The sequence below is a fragment of the Hemiscyllium ocellatum genome, chromosome 1 (assembly GCF_020745735.1).
Source record: "Hemiscyllium ocellatum isolate sHemOce1 chromosome 1, sHemOce1.pat.X.cur, whole genome shotgun sequence".
Taxonomy (NCBI): Eukaryota; Metazoa; Chordata; class Chondrichthyes; order Orectolobiformes; family Hemiscylliidae; genus Hemiscyllium; species Hemiscyllium ocellatum.
In genome coordinates this window covers 145,603,509-145,623,675 of record NC_083401.1, presented here as the reverse complement: position 1 = coordinate 145,623,675, position 20,167 = coordinate 145,603,509, and the positions used below count along the sequence as shown (strand labels likewise).

Below are 20,167 nucleotides of genomic sequence, written 5' to 3'. Positions count from 1 at the left end.
GCCCTCTAGTTCTGGACTCCCTGACCCCAGAGAAAAGACTTTGCCTATTTATCCTATCCATGCCCCTCATAATTTTGTAAACCTCTATAAAGTCACCCCTCAGCTTATGCGCTCCAGGGAAAACAGCCCCAGCCTGTTCAGCGTTTCCCTCTAGCTCAAATCCTCCAACCCTGGCAACATCCTTGTAAATCTTTTCTGAACTCTTTCAAGTTTCACAACAACTTTCTGATAGAAAGGGGACCAGGATTTCATGCAATATTCCAACAGTGGCCTAACCAATGTCCTGTACAGCCTAAACATGACCCCCCAACTCCTGTACTTAATACTCTGACCAATAAAGGAAAGCATACCAAATATCTTCTTCACTATCCTATCTACCTGCGACTCCACTTTAAAGGAGCTATGAACCTGCACTTTGTCTCTTTGTTCAGCAACACTTCCTCGGACCTTACCATTAACTGTAAAAGTCCTGCTTTCCCAAAATGCAGCACCTCGCATTTATCTGAATTAAACTCCATCCGCCACTTCTCAACTCATTGGCCCATCTGGTCAAGATTCTGTTGTCCTCTTCGCTGTTCACTACACCTCCAATTTTGGTGTCATCTGCAAACTTACTATCTGTACCTCTTATGCTCGCATCCAAATCATTTCTGTAAATGACAAAAAGTAGAGTACCCAGCACCGATCCTTGTAGCACTCCACTGGTCACAGGCCTCCAGTCTGAAAAACAACCCTCCACCACCACCCTCTGTCTTCTACCTTTGAGCCAGTTCTGTATCCAAATGGCTAGTTCTCCCTGTATTCCATGAGATCTAACCTTGCTAATCAGTCTCCCATGGGGAACCTTGTCGAACGCCCTACTGAAGTCCATATAGATCACATCCACTGCTCTGCCCTCTTCAATCCTCTTTGTTCCTTCCTCAAAAAACTCAATCAAGTTTGTGAGATATGATTTCCCATGCCCAAAGCTATGTTGACTATCCCTAATCAGTTCTTGCCTTTCCAAATACATGTACATCCTGTCCCTCAGGATTCCCTCCAACAACTTGCCCACCACCAGCACACATGGTTCCAATGAAATAAAGTAAAATTGTTCCTCAGGAAAGTTTGGACTATAAAATACATAGTTGAATGCCTGAGTAATAGTTAAACCAATCCAATTCTTATCTCACAACCCCTCGACTACATTCCCTCCACCTCTGGACCAATCACATGGCTAGAACCTGACCTGATACCAGCAGCCTATCGGGATCTGATACTCCCCACCCAGAGTCAAAACCTCTGACCTGCGATCTGACATTGAATCTCCACCTCACCATGGGGATCTGGCACTCCCACCCCCCAGAAGTTGACATCTCTACCTTGAAATCAAACAATTGACTCCCCCATCCCCTTCACTGAAATGTACCCTGATACCCTATTTCCTGCCTGCCTGACCCATAATTGACTTGATTCATGAGCCCTCCCACTATCACCAGCAGTGAGCCCACTCCTCCAAATCCCCTGCATCCAGCCTGACAAACACTCCTGTTGCCACACCCTGCCCCACATTCCCCTCAACTCACTTGAAATGGCCACCCATTCACCTCCCCAGACCAAGGATTGCCATCTCACACCACTGATACCTTTACCCCTACAAGTACATACTACCCATTCACCTCCTCTCCCGATCCCACCTGAAGCCCAGTCCAAACATAGGGTGCGATTTACCTTCCCCTATGCTATGAAAAATCTGACAGAAATCTGTCACAAATCTCAATGGAGTCCAAAGTGGAAACTGTTAAAAAAAAGGATGGAACCGAGTGGCACTCTGTATGAAATTGCCACTCCTGGGAAATTAGGCCCACAGCTGTTAGCATGTGCATGATTCATTTCCAGTGCAACTTTACGGATTATTTAATAAATGATTTCCAAAAGCTGACTACCATCTAATGGTGGATAGACATTTTGACTACCAAAGGCTGTTTGAGTATTATTATCAATCCATCGCCAGACCATAACAACACGACGGTTGGAGGAAGAGCGCCCCATCTTCCGCCCGGGAACCCTCCAACCACAAGGGATGAACTCAGATTTCTCCAGTTTCCTCATTTCCCCTCCCCCTACCTTGTCTCAGTTGATTCCCTCGAACTCAGCACCGCCCTCCTAACCTGCAATCTTCTTCCTGACCTCTCCGCCCCCACCCCACTCCGGCCTATCACCCTCACCTTGACCTACTTCCACCTATCACATCTCCATCGCCCCTCCCCCAAGTCCCTCCTCCCTACCTTTTATCTTAGCCTGCTGGACACACTTTCCTCATTCCTGATGAAGGGCTTATGCCCGAAACGTCGAATTTCCTGTTCCTTGGATTAGATTACTTACAGTGTGGAAACAGGCCCTTTGGCCCAACAAGTCCACACCGACCCGCCGAAGCGAAACCCACCCATACCCCTACGTTTAACCCTTACTTAACACTACGGGCAATTTAGCATGGCCAATTCACCTGACCCGCACATCTTTGGACTGTGGGAGGAAACCGGAGCACCCGGAGGAAACCCACGCAGACACGGTGAGAACGTGCAAACTCCACACAGTCAGTCGCCTGAGTTGGGAATTGAACCTGGGTCTCAGGCGCTGTGAGACGGCAGTGCTAACCACTGTGCCACCGTGCCATCCACTGTGCTGCCTGACCTGCTGCGCTTTTCCAGCAACACATTTTCAGCTATTATTATCAAGCTGCCTGGCTTGAATGGTCAAACAGGCACACAATTTTACACAGTCCTCCAATTATTGAGACTTACAGCCTATATACCTGGCATCAGAAATTCATGCATCACATTCCTCATTTGTACAGTAGACAAAATGCTTACTTGGATAGAAGACAACATCCTGTTGGTGGAGAAAACCATTCATGAATTTACTGTATGATAGCAGTGTGACTTCACCTATAGTTCAAATGTTTGAGATACTTGACTTCTCGGATAATTTGAGGTAGATTAACCACCACTCACTGCCAGGAGTGCTGGATGTAGGCCTTTTTTCACATTTGAGCTTTGATCAAATTTTTACTCAGGATAGTTTTGATAATCCCTATTGGGCGGCACAGTGGTTAGCACTGGGTTCAATTCTCCCCTCCGGCAACTACTTGTGTGGAGTTTGCACATTCTCCCCATGTCTGTGTGGGTTTCCTCCAGGTGCTCCGGATTCCTCCTACAGTCCAAAGATGTGCAGGTTAGGTGAATTGGCCATGCTAAATTGCTCGTAGTGTTAGGTGAAGGGGAAAATGTAGGGGAATAGGTCTGGGTGGGTTGCTCTTCGGAATGTCCGTGTGGACTTGTTGGGCTGAAGGGTCTGTTTCCATACTGTAAGTAATCTATCTATCTCAGTATGACGCTTATCCAGTGGCCTAGGACCCTATTTACGAGATTGTCCTTACATCAAGGAAAAGAGCACTTTGATCACTCCATTTCAGTGGCAAACACAGCTTGGAGTTTCTTAAATAGCATAAAGAAATTCTTTGATGCAACTGTGGATTCAAATATCACAAATATTTCCTCTATGTGTTGGAAACGTGCAAGGGGAAGGAGGTTAGTGGCCTTTTCATCAAGTATTTGCTTCTCATGGTAACCAACAAAGACATTTTCAAGAACTGGGCTTGGAGTGGTTCCTATGGCAATGCTATCCTTTTGGGTGTACATGATGTCATTGAAAATGAACACAACTGAGTGTTCAGTTGAGTTTAGTGATGACACAATCAGACACTGGTAGCACATAGATGACCATGATACAAGTATCAGTGGCTTTTTTTGAGTTTTATATCAGCAAATGAGCTGGTAATGACAAATTATTACATGCACATGTTATTGCTGTCAATGTGTAGCTTTTGTATGGTCTCAGCGAATGTGAAGGAATCCTTCACAGTATGTGTGGATGGTGTTAGGGGAAAGCCTTAACATTCAGTTGTTTTAATTTCACTCCCAGTAGAGGGAGCAGCTGACTGTTCTATCAAGGCAGCATTTGTGGGGGCTGCTTTCCAACTGAAGTTGGAAAATTGAGTGTCAGTCCCTGGAAAATGCCATGTTGTCAAACATTCCTCACCCTCAGAAATGAAAGCCATATCACCCCCCAGTACTTAAATAAAGTATTTCATCCTTCATAGATTCAGGCCATGAATTCTACATTGTAAACACCATTGACAACTGGGTTCATTATTTGTAACATTCATCAAAGACCCTCAGGCCAATGCGGGATTGAGAACATGGCAACTCAGGGCATTGAACACCCCTTACCCCTTAGTTCTGAACTTCCTCACTGTGTTGCTGCAGGTGGAAGCTCTGCCTCTTTTGAAACCTTATAGATTTTTCAATGTAAACCAAGATCTGGCCTATTTGAGCAAAAATCACATGATACCAAGTCATATTTCACAGGTTTATTTGAAAACACTAGCTTTCGGAGTGTTGCTCATTCATCAGGTGTCATGTGATTTTTAACCTTGTCTAACCCAGTCCAAATATACACAAGATCTCTTCCCCCTCAGCTCTCTGTGGCAAGAAGTTCCAAAGATTCTCAACCCTATAAGAGAAGAAATTCCCCCTCATCTCAGTTTTAAGTTGTCATCTCTATTCTGAGACTATGCCCTCCAGTCCTGAACTCTCCTTGAGGGGGTAACTTCCTCTCAGCATTTATCCTGTAAGCCTCTTAAGAATCCTATATGTTTCAGCAGGTCTTGTCTTATTCTTCTAAACTTCCTGTGAGTAGAGTCCCAACCTGTTTAACCTTTGCTCATAAGACAATCAATTCATACTGGGGATCAGTCTAGTGAACCTTCTCTGAACTACTGCTAATGAAATGGTATCTGTCCTTAAATAAGGGGTCCAAAACTACTCCAGATAAATGCTCCGGATGATATCTCATCAGCGTCCTGTACAGTTGCAGTCAGACTTCCCTACTCTCATTCTCCAAATCCCTTGGAATAAGGGCTAACATTCTTTTTGCTTTCCTAATTACCTGCTGCATCTGTGTGCTTGCTCTTTGTGTTTCCTGGTCCTTTGCAGCTTTCTGCAGTTTTTCTCCATTTAAATAATACTATGTTCTTTAGTTCTCCATTCCAAATTTCACAAGGCTATGGGGAGAGTGCGGGTAATCGGAATTGAAACGCCCATTAGCCATGATTAAATGGCAGAGTGGACTCAATGAGCCAATTGGCTTGCTTCTACTCCTATGTCTTATGGTCTTTTGGTCTTAAAATGAACATTTCTATCTGCCAACTTCTTGCCCATTTACTCAACCTATCAATACCTCTCTGTAAACTGTTGACAGGGCAACCTCAATTATCTGAACGACACTGGTGGGGAGTATTTTGTTTGGATAATCGAATGTTGGGATGACCAAATGTTCAGATAATACAATTTACCCAAGCATTGGGATCTTGAGATCTTGTTTGGATATTCTGAAATTCAGATGATCAACGTTTGGAAAATTGAGGTTGCCTTGTTTATCCCTCTCGCAACCTGTCTTTCCTCGCATTTCTAGTGTAATCAGAATTTGGCTTCAGTACATTCACTTCCTTCCCCCAAATCATTATATTATAAGCAGTTTTGTTCTCAGTCAAAAGTGTGGTGCTGGAAAACACAACAGCTTAGGCAGCATCCGAGGAGCAGGAGAATCGACATTGTGGGCATAAGCCCTTCATCAGGAATCTTCCCAGTTATGTTCCCAGCATTGATCCCTGTGGAACCCATTGGTTAAAAAAAGGACTGCAGATGCTGAAAACCAGAGTCTAGATTAGAGTGGTGCTGGAAAAGCACAGCAGGTCAGGCAGCATCCGAGGAGCAGGATAATCAATGTTTCGGACAAAAGCCCTTCATCAGGAATAGAGGTATTCATCTATTCCTGATGAAGGGCTTTTGCCCGAAACGTTGATTTTCCTGCTCCTCGGATGCTGCCTGACCTGCTGTGCTTTTCCAGCACCACCCCTCTCCCGTCTATCTAGTCTGGTTGAGACTTCCTTAAAAAGATCTAAGAAATAAGTCAGACAAGATTTTCCTTTGTGAAGCCATACTGACGCTGCTTGATTCACTTATGATTTTTCAAATAATCAGTTTCCTTAATGATTGATTCATAGAACATAGAACAGTACAGCACAGAACAGGTCCTTCAGCCCACGATGTTGTGCCGACCACTGATCCTCATGTATGCACCCTCAAATTTCTGTGACCAATAGCATGTCCAGTAGTCTCTTAAATGTCCCCAATGACCCTGCTTCCACAATTGCTGCTGGCAACACATTCCATGCTCTCACAACTTTCTGTGTAAAGAACCCGCCTCTGACATCCCCTCTATACTTTCCTCCAACCAGCTTAAAACTATGACCCCCTAGTGTTAGTCATTTCTGCCCCTCGAGATAGTCTCAGGCTATCGACTCTATCTATGCCTCTCTTTATCTCGTATACCTCAATACTTACCCAACAATAGATGCCAGACTAATCTGCCTGTGATTACTTGCCTTTCGCTTCCCCGTATTTTTGAATTGGGGTGTCATTTTGCCAGTTTTCCAATCCTCTGGTACTTCTCCGGAATCCAAAGATTTTTAGAAAGTTACAACCCATGCATCCACTATCTTTGTACTCACCTCTTTTAGAATTCTCAGATGCAAGCAAAGGGTTTCAGTTGCTTTTAGCCCCACTTGTTTGTCTAATACTACATTTCCAGTGATGGTGATGGCACTTAATTCCTCCCCATGTTCTTTAGTATTAACGGGATGTTCAAACTAACTTCCACATTAAGGACATTCAGCTCTTCGAACCTGTGCTGCTATTCAAATCGATCATGGATGACTTCTCCCTCAAAGCCATTTTCCTGCATGATCAATTTTAATAGAAATCTTTCAATTTCTATCTTTAATATATTTTAAGATTGATACTCTGCAGTCTCTGGGGAAGTGAATTTCAAAGAGAAATTTATCTTCATCTCAGTTTTAATTTATCTATCATTTAGATTAGATTAGACTTACAGTGTGGAAACAGGCCCTTCGGCCCAACAAGTCCACACCGACCCGCCGAAGCGCAACTCACCCATTCCCCCACATTTATCCCTTACCTAACACTACGGGCAATTTAGCTTGGCCAATTCACCTGACCCGCACATCTTTGGACTGTGGGAGGAAACCTGAGCACCCAGAGGAAACCCACGCAGACACGGGGAGAACGTGCAAACTCCACACAGTCAGTCGCCTGAGTCGGGAATTGAACCCGGGTCTACAGGCGCTGTGAGGCAGCAGTGCTAACCACTGTGCCACCGTGCCGCCCACTAACTGACATTTAGACTGACATTCCCCCCAGTTCTAGACCCCACAAAGGGGAAGCATCCTTTTTATTACTCTGCTGAGCACTCTAAGAATTATATATGCTTCAATGTGATCACCTCTCATTCTTCCAAATTCCAAAGGATGCAAGTTCCAGTCACCTCAATCGTTTCTGAGAGGTCAATACCACCATCTCAGAAATCTTTCTGGTGAACCTTCCATTATTCCTCATAAAACCAGGATCCCCTTCCTTTGGTAAGAAGAGCAAAGCTTTACACAATATGTCAGGTGCAGTCTCTCCCAGCTTTTATGCAGTTGCAGAAAGGTACCTTTACTCCTGTTCTCAAATCTTCTTGCAATGAAGGTCGACAATAACGGGATTTTCCATCTTAATTGCTTTCTGCATCAGCATGTTTGCCTTCAATGATTTATGAAGAGGCACATCCAGGTTCCTTTGGACATCAACATTACCCTCTTTAAGAAAAACTCTGCATAGTGCCTATCAATTTGGGAATGACTCTCTAAGATCTGTCATTAAGTCAGTCTCGGTCTGTATCATTATAGACTGACTGTTTTTTCTTTAAAAAATTCATGTCAACTCTACCACTATTTTTAAAGTGTTCATTTATTAAATCCTGTTGAATAGATTCTCACATTTCCACTACTACTCATGTCAGGTAACAGAGCGATTAATTTCAATTTTCTCTTTTCATTCTTTCTTAACTAGGGGTTGCGTTTGCTTCTTTCTTCAATAGTGCAGTTAGATTTGTTAAAATGATATTGTTAGGTGGTCTTGTACAGAGTCTTTGAGATTAAATAAGTGCAACAGCCAAATGCAACAAGTTCACTTTTTAATTGGGTAGTCTGAAATCTCTAGAAAGCTGGGGAATAAACACAGGAATTAAGAATCTTTAACTAAAGACTTTATTTTAGTTACAAGCCTTGGCTTAGATAAATATTTTTGAAAACGTTTCATACAACAAAGATGTTACAGAGTTTCAAATGCTTTCATTTATTTTTTTGAAAAGTCTTAAATATTTTTCTCTTCATTAGGTTTTCAAGACAACCCATGGTTCTGTGACTGTAGGATATCAAAGTTGATTGAGCTTTGTAAATCAGAAGAAACATCAGTTATTCTCATGGATCCTTACCTGACATGTAGTGAACCTGAAAACATTGCAGGAGTTTTCTTCCAGAGAGTTGAGCTTGAACAGTGCCTCAAACCATCAGTCAAGGCTTCAGCAACCAAACTTACATCACCTGTTGGAAGTAATGTCTTGCTCCGCTGTGACTCAAAAGGATATCCAACCCCATCACTTGTCTGGCTCAGGGGGAATGGCTTACCGGTAAACCATACAGGTAATTCATGCAACAACAACTTGGATTCATGTAGTGCCTTTATCATAGTGAACTATCACATCGCGTTTAACAGCAAGCAACATTTGTCACTAAACAGTATCAGGAGATATTAGGTCAGGAGACCCAAAAAATGTTTAAAGAGGTGGGATTTAAGGACTGTCTTAAGGGGACATAGAATGAGGTAGAGGGAGGTGGGGAATGAATTTTGTAGAGGATGTTCCGGGGCTTAAGATCTGGGCATATGAAGGCATGGCACCAATATTGACCAATAAAAATCTGGGATGCTTAGAAGATGACAATCAAAAAGTTACAGAGATTTTGTAGCGTTTACAACAGGAGGGGATTACAGAGCAAGAGACAGACAGGATCATGGAGGGAAATATAAATATGGATGAGTGCTTTAAACTGAGGCTTTGATGGATCAGGAACAATTATGAATAGTTAAGCATAGTGATGAGAAGTAACTGGGAGTGGATTCTGAGTTAGGATATTACCAGCAAAGTTTTGGAGGATCTCAGAGTTACAGAGGCTGGAAAATTGGAGGTCAGCCAGGAGAACTTTGGAATGGTCAAGTGAAAGGTAGGAAACATATGTGTGAGGGATTCAGTAGTGGATGAGTTGAGACAGTGGTCGAGACAGACGATGCTCTGTAAATGGAAGTAAACAATTGTGATGAACGCATAGATATGCGTTTGGATGCTCATTTCAATGTGAAATAGGATGCTGAAGTCTGAAAAGTCTGGTTCAATATAATGTCATGACTAGGGTGAGTGATGGAATCTGTGATGAGGACAGAAGTAAATGATATAGATCTTCATGTTAATTAATTGGAAGAAATGTCTGCTTTTCAGGGATTGCATGTTGGACAATGTGCCTGGCAAATCAGTGACAGTTACAAAAGTGATTTTGAGATAGAATGGGAGTCATCAACACACACATGGAATCAGACACAATTTCAGATAATGGCAACAACTTGTAGATAAGGACAAAGAACAAAGAATAAGACAGGCCCTTCAGCCCAACAAGACTGTGTTGACACATGATGCCTTTGCTTCTACATGGTCCATATCCCTCTATTCCCTGCCTATTCATAAACCTACCATTTAAACATTGCCATTATATCCACCTCCACCATTTCCTCTGACAGCATATTCCAGGAACATAGAATCATAGAGTCATAGAGATGTTCAGCATGGAAACTCGTCCATACCGACCACATATCCCAACCTAATTTAGTCCCCCTTGCCAGCACCTGGCTTATATCCCTCCAAACCCTTCCTATTCATATATCCATCTAGATGCCTTTTAAATGCTGCCATTATACCAGCCTCCACCACTTCCTCTGGAAGCTCATTCCATGCAAGTACCACCCTCTGCATGAAAATGTTGCCCCTTAGGTCTCTTTTATATCTTTCCCCTCTCACTCTAAACCTATGCCCTCTAGTTCTGGACTCCCTCACCCTAGGGAAAACACTTCGTCTGTGTATCCTCTTCCATGCCCCTCATGATTTTGTAAACCTCTATAACGTCACCCCTCAGCCTCCGACGCTCCAGGCAAAACAGCCCCAGCCTATTCAACCTCTCCCTATAGCTCAAATCCTCCAGCCCTGGCAACATCCTTGTAAATCTTTTCTGAACCCTTTCAAGTTTCACAACATCTTTCTACTAGGAAGGAGATCAGAATTGCACACAATATTCCAATTGTGGCCTAACCAATGTCCTGTACAGCTGTAACATGACCTCCCAACTCCTGTACTCAATACTCTGACCAATAAAGGAAAGCATACCAAATGCCTTCTTCACTATCTTATCTACCTGCAACTCCACTTTGAAGGAGTGATAAACCTGCACTCCAAGGTCTCTTTGTTCTGCAACACTCCCTAAGACCTTACCATTAAGTGTATAAGTCCTGCTAAGATTTGTTTTCCCAAAATGCAGCACCTCACATTTATCTAAATTAAACTCCATCTGCCACTTCTCAGCCCATTGCCACATCTGGCCCAGATCCTGTTGTAATCTGAGATAACTACACCTCCAATTTTGGTGTCATCTGCTAACTTACTAACTATACCTCTTATACTCACATCCAACTTACCACCCTCTGTATAAAAAAATGTACCTCTCACATCCACTTTAAACTTGCAGACTTTTACCTGAAATTTATGTTGCTGAGTAATTGATATTTCTACCCTGGGATAAAGATTGCTACTATCCATTCTATCCACGCCTCTCATAATTTTGTAAAACTTTATCAGGTTGCCCCTCAGCATCTGATATTCAAATGATAAAAACCCAACATTCATCTGATCTCTCCTCATAGCTAATACTGTCTGAAACAAGGCAACATCCTGATAAACCTTTTGTGTTCTTTCTCCAAAGCCTCCACATCTGTCTGGTAATGTGGTAAGCAGAATTGCACACAATATTCCAAATGTGGCTTAACTGAAGTTCTATACAGGTATTACATGACTTGCCAATTTTGATATCCTATGCTTCTACCAATGAAGGTGGGCATGCCATATGCCTTCTTGACCAACTTGGGTTGCCACTTTCAGGGAATTGTGGGCCTGTACCTCTAGATCCCTCTATATGTTATTGCTTCTAAGTGTTCTGCCACTTACTGCATACTTCCCTCCTGCATTAGATCTTCCAAAATGTATCAGCTTGCATTTATCCAGATTAAATTTCACCTGCAATTTCTCTGCACAAGTTTTTAACCTGTCTAACCCCCATCTTTTCTTCCGCTACATCGATGACTATCGGCGCTGCCTCGTGCTCCCACGAGAAAGTTGAACAGTTCATCCACTTTACCAACACCTTCCACCCCGACCTCAAATTCACCTGGACCGTCTCAGACTCCTCCCTCCCCTTCCTAGACCTTTCCATTTCTATCTTGGGCGACCGAATCAACACGGACATCTACTATAAACCGACTGACTTCCACAGCTACATAGACTACACTTCCTCCCACCCTGCCCCCTGTAAAAATGCCATCCCATATGCCCAATTCCTTCGTCTCCGCCACATCTGCTCCCAGGAGGACCAGTTCAAATACCGTACAGCCCAGATGGCCTCCTTCTTCAAGGACCGCAGACTCCCCCCAGACGTGATCGACGATGCCCTCCACCGCATTTCCTCCACTTCCTGCTCCTCCGCCCTTGAGCCCCGTCCCTCCAACCAGGACAGAACCCCACTGGTTCTCACCTTCCACCCCACCAACCTCTGTCATTTCCACCACCTCCAAACGGACCCCACCACCAGGGATATATTTCCCTCCCCTCCCCTACCAGCATTCCGAAAAGACCAGTCCCTCCGTGACTCCCTCGTCAGGTCCCTCCCACACCCTCCACCAACCCAACCTCCACTTCCGGCACTTTCCCCTGCAACCGCAAGAAATGCAAAACTTGCACCCACACCTCCTCCCTTACTTCTCTCCAAGACCCTAAGGGATCCTTCCATATCCGCCACAAATTCACCTCCACACACATCATCTATTGCATCCGCTGCACCTGATGTGGTCTCCTCTATATTGGGGAGACAGGCCGCCTACTTGCGGAACATTTCAGAGAATACCTCTGGGACACCTGGACCAACCAACCCAACCACCCTGTGGCTCAACACTTTAATTCCCCCTCCCACTCTAGCAAGGACATGCAGGTCCTTGGACTCATCCATCGCCAGACCATAACAACATGACGGTTGGAGGAAGAGCGCCCCATCTTCCGCCTGGGAACCCTCCAACCACAAGGGACGAATTCAGATTTCTCCAGTTTCCTCATTTCCCCTCCCCCCACCTTGTCTCAGTCTAATCCCTTGAACTCAGCACCGCCTGCCTAACCTGCAATCTTCTTCCTGACCTCTCCGCCCCCACCCCACTCCCGCCTATCACCCTCACTTTGATCTCCTTCCACCTATCGCATCTCCATTGCCCCTCCCCCAAGTCCCTCCTCCCTACCTTTTATCTTAGACTGCTGGACACACTTTCCTCATTCCTGATGAAGGGCTTATGCCCGAAACGTCGAATCTCCTGTTCCTTGGATGCTGCCTGACCTGCTGCGCTTTTCCAGCAACACATTTTTAGCTTTGTCCTGTCTATATCCTGCTGTATCCTTTGGCAATTCTCTTCAATTTCCCTGATCCCCCAACCTTTGCGTTATTGGAAGTAACTTGACCTTCGGTATCAACCTGCCATGAGGGACCCTTGCTGAAGTCCACATCGACAACATCTATTGCTCTTTTCCCACCAATCCTCTCTGTCACTTCCTCAAAGAACTTAATTATGTTTGTGAGGTATGACCTTCCCTATACAAAACCATGCCACCCATCACTGATAAGTCCATATTTTTCCAAATGTGAGTAAATCCTGTCCCAGAGAATTTTCTTCAATAATTCCACTGACATAAGACTTAGCCGCCTGTGATTTCTGGATTAGTCCTGCTGTGCTTCTTAGCAAAGGAACAACACTGGCTATTCTCCAATCCTCTAGAACTACTCCCATATCTAAACAGGATACAACGATTTCATACACGGCAATTTCCTCCTTCACCCCCTCTCTATTCTGGGATAGATCCCATCAGGTCCTGGGGACTTGTCTATATTAAAATATTTCAAAACATGCTTTTCAAAACATTCAGTATCACCTCCTCTATGATATCCGATATGATATTGCCATGTCCTAGAATATCAACATATCCCTCTCTTGATTCATCATCCACCATATCTTTCTCCTTTGTGAATACTAATGCAAATATTCTCTAAGGACTTCACCTTCTTCCTTTACATCCGTGCATAAATTGCCTCCTTTGTTCTTGAATGGACCAAATGATCCGATGATCAATAGGAGTAGGTCAAGGATAGATCCTTGGTTACTCTAGAGATAGTAATGCATGATGAGACCCTTGATGTCAAGTAGTCTTGGAGGGGATCTGAGTGTAATTGTACAGTCATAGTCTCAGAGAGATGTACAGCATGGAAACAGACCTTTCGGTCCAATCCGTCCATGCCGACCAGGTAGCCAAACCCAATATAGTCCCACCTGCCATATCCCTCTAAACACTTCCTATTCATATGCCCATCCAAATGTTGCAATTGTACCAGCCTCCACCACTTCCTCTGGCATTTCATACACTTACAACCCTCTGGGTGAAAAAGTTGCCTCTTAGGTCTCTTTTATATCTTTCCCATCTCACCCTAAACCTATGCCCTCTAGTTCTGGGCTCCCTGACCCCAGGGAAAAGACCTTGCTTATTTACCCTATCCATGCCCCTCATAGTTTTGTAAACCTCTATAAGATCACCCCTCAGCCTCCGACGCTTCAGAGAGAACAGCCCCAACCTGTTCAGCCTTTCCCTATAGCTCAAATCCGCCAACCCTAACAACATCCTTGTAAATATTTTCTGAACCCTTTCAAGTTTCACAACATCTTTCCGTTAGGAAGGAGACCAGAATTTCATGCAATATTCCAACAGTTGAAGGAAGAAGTCAGCGGGTAGAGGTGAGGAGAGGATTATTGCACAACACATCAGATCTAAGTTTATAGAGGCAGGTTGTTCTCTGGATTTCCATCTGTTAATGTGTTGAAGCATTGAAAGGAAACCAGGTACTTCGAAAAATTCAAAGATCACACAGAAAGTCACCACAGATTCACACATCAATTCATGATTCAAAACATTTCAGAGGATGCATTAGACTAATTCTTCTGCCTGCCCTCTTGATGTCTGGTTGTAAATATCTTAGAGAGATTAAAAGATTAAAATAAAATTAGAAACATAACAAGATTGAAGTCCAAAATTATCGGTATAATAAAAGTAATTAATTCATGCCCTTCCTTTTGTGATGAAGTTTTATTTGGATCATGCTTGAATAAAATCATAAGCTGGTTTCTGTGTTGGCAGTAAAAAGTACATTGTGACCAGTCTTTGAAGATGTCCATATTTAAATGTCAATAATCAAAGATAGATGACAGGTAAATTTATTTAATCACAATGAGAAATAATATTACAAGCTAAGAAAGTTAGATAAGTCAGACAAACTATTTATGGTTTTACTTTTTAATATAGTTCATGTAATGTATATTGAATTAATATATCACAATAAATTTAGCCCTAATGGCTCATAGATTTATTATTGTGACTAAATGGCTATAGGTGATAGATGTAGGAGTAGAAGTAGGCCATTCCTCCCATCGAGTCTGTTCCACCATTCAATGGGATCATGGTAGATCCAATAATCCTCAACTCCATTTTTTGACATTATCCCCATAACCCTTGATTCCTTTATTGATTATGAATTTGTCAATCTCAGCCTTTAATATACTTAATAACCCAACCTCTACAGCTCTAGCATCTGCGGAAACAAATTCCATAAATTCACTGCCTGCTGAGAGAGAAAATTCCTTATCTGATCTTCATTTGAATCTATAGAACCTCACTTATTCACACTTTTAAGGGACTGAAATGTTCTGAAGTGATTTAAGACCATAAGACCATAAGACATAGGAGTGGAAGTAAGGCCATTCGGCCCATTGAGTCCACTCTGCCATTCAATCATGGCTGATGGGCATTTCAATTCCACTTACCCGCATTCTCCCCGTAGCCCTTAATTCCTTGTGACATCAAGAATTTATCAATCTCTGCCTTGAAGACATTTAGCGTCCCAGCCTCCATTGCACGCTGTGGCAATGAATTCCACAAGCCCACCACTCTCTGCCTGAAGAAATGTCTCCGCATTTCTGTTCTGAATTGACCCTCTAATTTAAGGGCGGCACGGTGGCACAGTGGTTAGCACTGCTGCCTCACAGCGCCTGTAGACCCGGGTTCGATTCCCGACTCAGGCGACTGACTGTGTGGAGTTTGCACGTTCTCCCCGTGTCTGCGTGGGTTTCCTCCGGGTGCTCCGGTTTCCTCCCACAGTCACAAAGATGTGCGGGTCAGGTGAATTGGCCAAGCTAAATTGCCCATAGTGTTAGGTAAGGGGTAAATGTAGGGGTATGGGTGGGTTGCGCTTCGGCGGGTCGGTGTGGACTTGTTGGGCCGAAGGGCCTGTTTCCACACTGTAAGTCTAATCTAATCTAATTCTAAGGCTGTGTCTACGGCTCCTAGTCTTCTCGCCTAACGGAAACAATTTCCTAGCATCCACCGTTTCCAAGCCATGTATTATCTTGTAAGTTTCTATTAAATCTCCCCTTAATCTTCTAAACTCCAATGAATACAATCCCAGGATCCTCAGCTGTTCCTCGTATGTTAGACCTACCATTCCAGGGATCGTCCGTGTGAATCTCCGCTGGACACGCTCCAGTGCCAGTATGTCCTTCCTGAGGTGTGGGGACCAAAACTGGACACAATACTCCAAATGGGGCCTAACCAGAGCTTTGTTGGATTGTTGGCAAATGACCTTTTCAATATGAGCCATTGAAGAAACTATTAGGAATGGTGAAATGCTTGATCAAATGCAAAAGATTTTAAGAAGTATTTTAAAGGAGAAAAGAGATGGGTGGGGTTGGAGAATTCTAGCGTTTATCATTCAAACTATTGAAGCCATGACTTCAAAGGATAAGGTGAAGAAAATAGAAGTTGCCTAAGATTCCAAAATGAGAATGAATTGAGTGTTGGTGGAAACGTTTAGCGATATCACGCCAAGTAGTTCAAAAGTATTGGGTCAACACAAAATAAATTGGGGAGAATTACCATGCCATTTTACTAACGTGTAATCTAAAAGAAAATACAGCGTGTGTGCAGTTGTTCTAAGGAGTTAATGGACAATGGACAACAGCAAATCCTTTAAGCCAAAGGGAAAAAAAAAATTTGACAGGCTATAAAATTTGCTAATATCAATTTTGCACGTTCTTCACGGATCAATTTTAAGAACCTAAGAACTTGGGGCAGGAGTACACATCTAAGCCCTGCTCTGCCATTCAATAAGATCTGGCTGATCTCATCTCGGCCTTAATTCCATTTCCTGCCTGCTCTCCATGATCCTTCAACCCATTGCTAAAAATCGAAGTCCTCCCCAAATTTACTTAGTATTTCTGCATCCACCCTACCCAGAGTACTGAATTCCACCAATTCACAACCCTTTCAGAGTTTAGCTTCCTTATTCAATTCCATGGAGAGAGTGTGAAGGATCCTGTGGTGAGGTGGGACCATCAGTTCTGGTGGTTGGGGGTATGGCTGTCAGGTTGTGGGGGATGTTGTATCAGGGTCCAGTGGATGTAAGGGATCTGGGGAGGGAGGGTGCAGTTGGGGTAAGTGTTTCGAGCTGCGAAGGGGGCAGGGTCAGCTTAATAGTTACCCAAGAGTCTATGAGGTTTGTAATTATCTTGCCTTTCCTGGGTTACTTTTAACTGCAAGAGAACCTTTCAAATTCGCTAGTTTAAATTGACATTTTTTAGGTTTCCAGCCACAGGGTATTTGTCCATCAGAGCCTTCAATTCACCAGCCAATTTCATCAGTCAGCTCTGGCTGGTCTTGATATATGCTCAATGCTACAAAAATAACTATCAGGTCTTTGGAGAATCTGGGCCACACTGAGAATCTGAAAGTCCACGTAATGTGCTGGTTTCCAGAGAAAGGTTTTAAAAATCACCACTTTGTAGCATAGAGCTTGAATATTGCTGAAAAAAAAATGCTGCTGAAACTTTTTCTTTTGTCCCAAGCTAATCTGGACAAATACAAAAAAGGCCAAAATTCAAAAAATCACATCGATTGACACTGTGGGAGAGAAGGTGCTGTTTAGTTAGCAAGTCGTCCCTGATTGGCCATTGTGGCCATGGAGAAAGCAACAAAGGACGAGAGGTTCCCCAAACTTTTGCATGATTCAAAACAGAAAAAAAGGAGACTTGAACACATTCCTTTTGAATTCTGGTGAAAAGGGAGGCAAAACTTTTCATCTGTAATCATCAGGATTTATGCAAGAATACCAAATTTCAATTGATAACAGTAATGTATACAGCAAGGAAGAAAGGTGCTGATCGAATGCAAGTTGGCTGTTCAAAATTTGGCTCATTTATGCTGTCTAGAAGCAAAATCCGTTCAGAGATATGGACCTATTCTCTGCAAATTCAACCCTTGCACATTCTGTGAACCACCAGGGGAGCATAGAGAGCCTATAGGCCTATTGCTGTCACCATGGCAATGTCTTAGCCAATCAGAACAATAGGACAATAGGTCCCAATGACTGGCTGAGATTCTCATTATCGGCAAAGTACAGAGTATTCAACTAAGCTGCACCTATTCTATGTGACATACATCCATATACAGGAACCTGTTCTCTGCTAACAAAAGGTACATGGTCCAACCTTGTACATTTTCAATTACCCAGAAACTTGCAGAGCTTACAATTCTTCATTCTTTCCTCTATGTCAATGCCTTAACTAATCAGAATCAATTTGACAATCAACCAGCAGTCTTTTCTCCTGACACATCATGTGTAGTGATCATTTGAAAGTGGTATTCCTATTCATCTTGATCAGTGCAAGATGAAATGCGCTGGCAACATTTTCCTCAGTACTTCTGGATTTGTGAGGTAGCCTGACATTGCATCTATTGTGATATACCATTAGTTCTTCCCGAAGGCTTTCTTCTTGTGACCCAAGAGCAGCTGTTTCTGGAGGCAGGACTTTCAGAGGAGTGTGAGTATTTTTTATAAAAGCTCACTTTACTTAATTATGTCTTTGTGTTGGTTTTGAGGTGGTCTAGATGTTGGGGGGAAGGTATTGCAGTTAGACAGAACAACAATTAATTCTGGAAAATGCTGCTTCAGGACACATATGAAATTAAGAAATATGTCATATTAGGTTTTCGGAGAGACACGTTTCACAAAATGATATTAAATAAAATTTAAACCTTACAGTATGAGAATCAAACTGTACCACACCACTTCTTTGCCTCTTGCTAGACCTCAATGCTTTCATAACTGTAACACTATTTTGGCTTCAGGTTGTCTGCAAATTATTTCATTCTGTGACAATTTGGAATTATATTTGAAATTCAGTCAGTTAAATACTAACATTCCAGCCTAAGGCAAACCTCACTATTGGTAATTGTTTAATAATGAATGAGAATAATCCAGTTTTAGATCAGTTGCATTTAACTGAAAGTATTAAAATCCCTAGATTGAGAAGCCTCTTTAGTTTTTTTTATTGTTCTTATTATTCAGTACTAATTAATGTTCTGCTACTCTCAAATATTTTTTGTTTCAGTTGTCCAAGAATCACCAGCAGATGGAATCCAATGGTCAATAATAAGTTTGACAGGAATTTCCTATAAGGATGCTGGTGAATACAGATGTAAAGCAAAAAATCTAGCTGGAACATCGGTAGTCTCTATTACTCTCACTGTTATAGGAACCATAACTACAGCTTCTCCTCAGAGACAGAGCCTTTTGAAGAAGTCGGGTACAGAACAAAAGATTTCAACTCCAGCAAATATGGAACAGAAAATGGAAAGTTTGACAACTGATGCGCTCTTCTCTGTCTCCACCACATTATCAACTAAGGAAAAACTTCTTCCTGTTGATGAAGCCATGCCTGTGGCAGATGAAAGAAAGCTCACCAAGTTGCAAGTCGAGAAACAACCAGTCAAAATAATTCAACAAGTCAATGAGAACAAGAAAAAAAACCTACCATTAAATACAACTACAACACCAGAAGAAAATGTTATCATTAAAAATCTGAGAGTTATCAATGAGACGGATCAGAAAGTCTCTGTCAGTTGGAAAATATCAAATTACAGAAGGGACACTGCCTTAAATGTACTCTACTCAAAGTATGGTGAGAAAGATGTCCAGAAGATCAATGTGGACCCTAGCAAAAACAAAATATCACTAGGCGGATTGATGCCAAACACAAAATATACAGCATGCATATGTCCGAAAGGAATCCAACCTAAGAAAGAGCAATGTGTCATTTTCTTGACAGAAGGAGAATCCAACACAAGTAGCCATCAAACTCTATTGATTATTATTGGTGTTCTCCTAGGATGTATTACTGGAGCAGGATTCCTTTTGGTGTTGTCTTATGAGCTAGTCAAAGTTCGTCGCAAGCGGAGAAAAACAGCAGAGCAGGAGCTACTCAAAGATTCTTATGTGAATTTTGAAACACTGTCACTCAGAACTCAGCCAGTAAGGAGAGGGAATGATTTGTGGTCACAGCGTGATTCTGAATCCCAAAGGCTACTGTTGTGGTCAAGATCGAGCATAGACTCACAAATCACCTTCAAAAGTGACAGTTCTAGGTCTGAATATCTTTGCTGACTTGTGCAATGCATTGACTCTCGTGTACTACAGAAGTACATTTGCCTGATATCTGCATGTTTTTCATTGTCAGTTGACATGTGCATGTGCAGTGATGAACACAGATTTGTATATTATTGTTTTTCAAACTGTATTCAAAACATTAATTCTTATTTCGTACTGAACACTTCATAAGCTACATCTTTATAATAAAATTACTTGTGTCTGTTGTGACCATCATCTACATTGTGAGCGTCAAGAATATATGCCAGAAAGATGTACAGATAAGAATTG

General features: G+C 42.6%; 1 protein-coding gene across 1 annotated transcript in view; it reads left to right on the top strand.

Annotated features, from left to right (window-relative positions):
- LOC132817772 (leucine-rich repeat, immunoglobulin-like domain and transmembrane domain-containing protein 3) overlaps positions 1-19,894 on the top strand; it is a 31,539-nt gene extending 11,645 nt beyond the window's left edge. The window contains exons 3-4 of the mRNA XM_060828306.1: positions 8,339-8,644; positions 18,843-19,894. Coding sequence (XP_060684289.1) covers positions 8,339-8,644; positions 18,843-19,894 — 1,358 coding nt within the window. The remainder of the gene's footprint in view (positions 1-8,338; positions 8,645-18,842) is intronic.
- Positions 19,895-20,167: the final 273 nt, after the last annotated feature.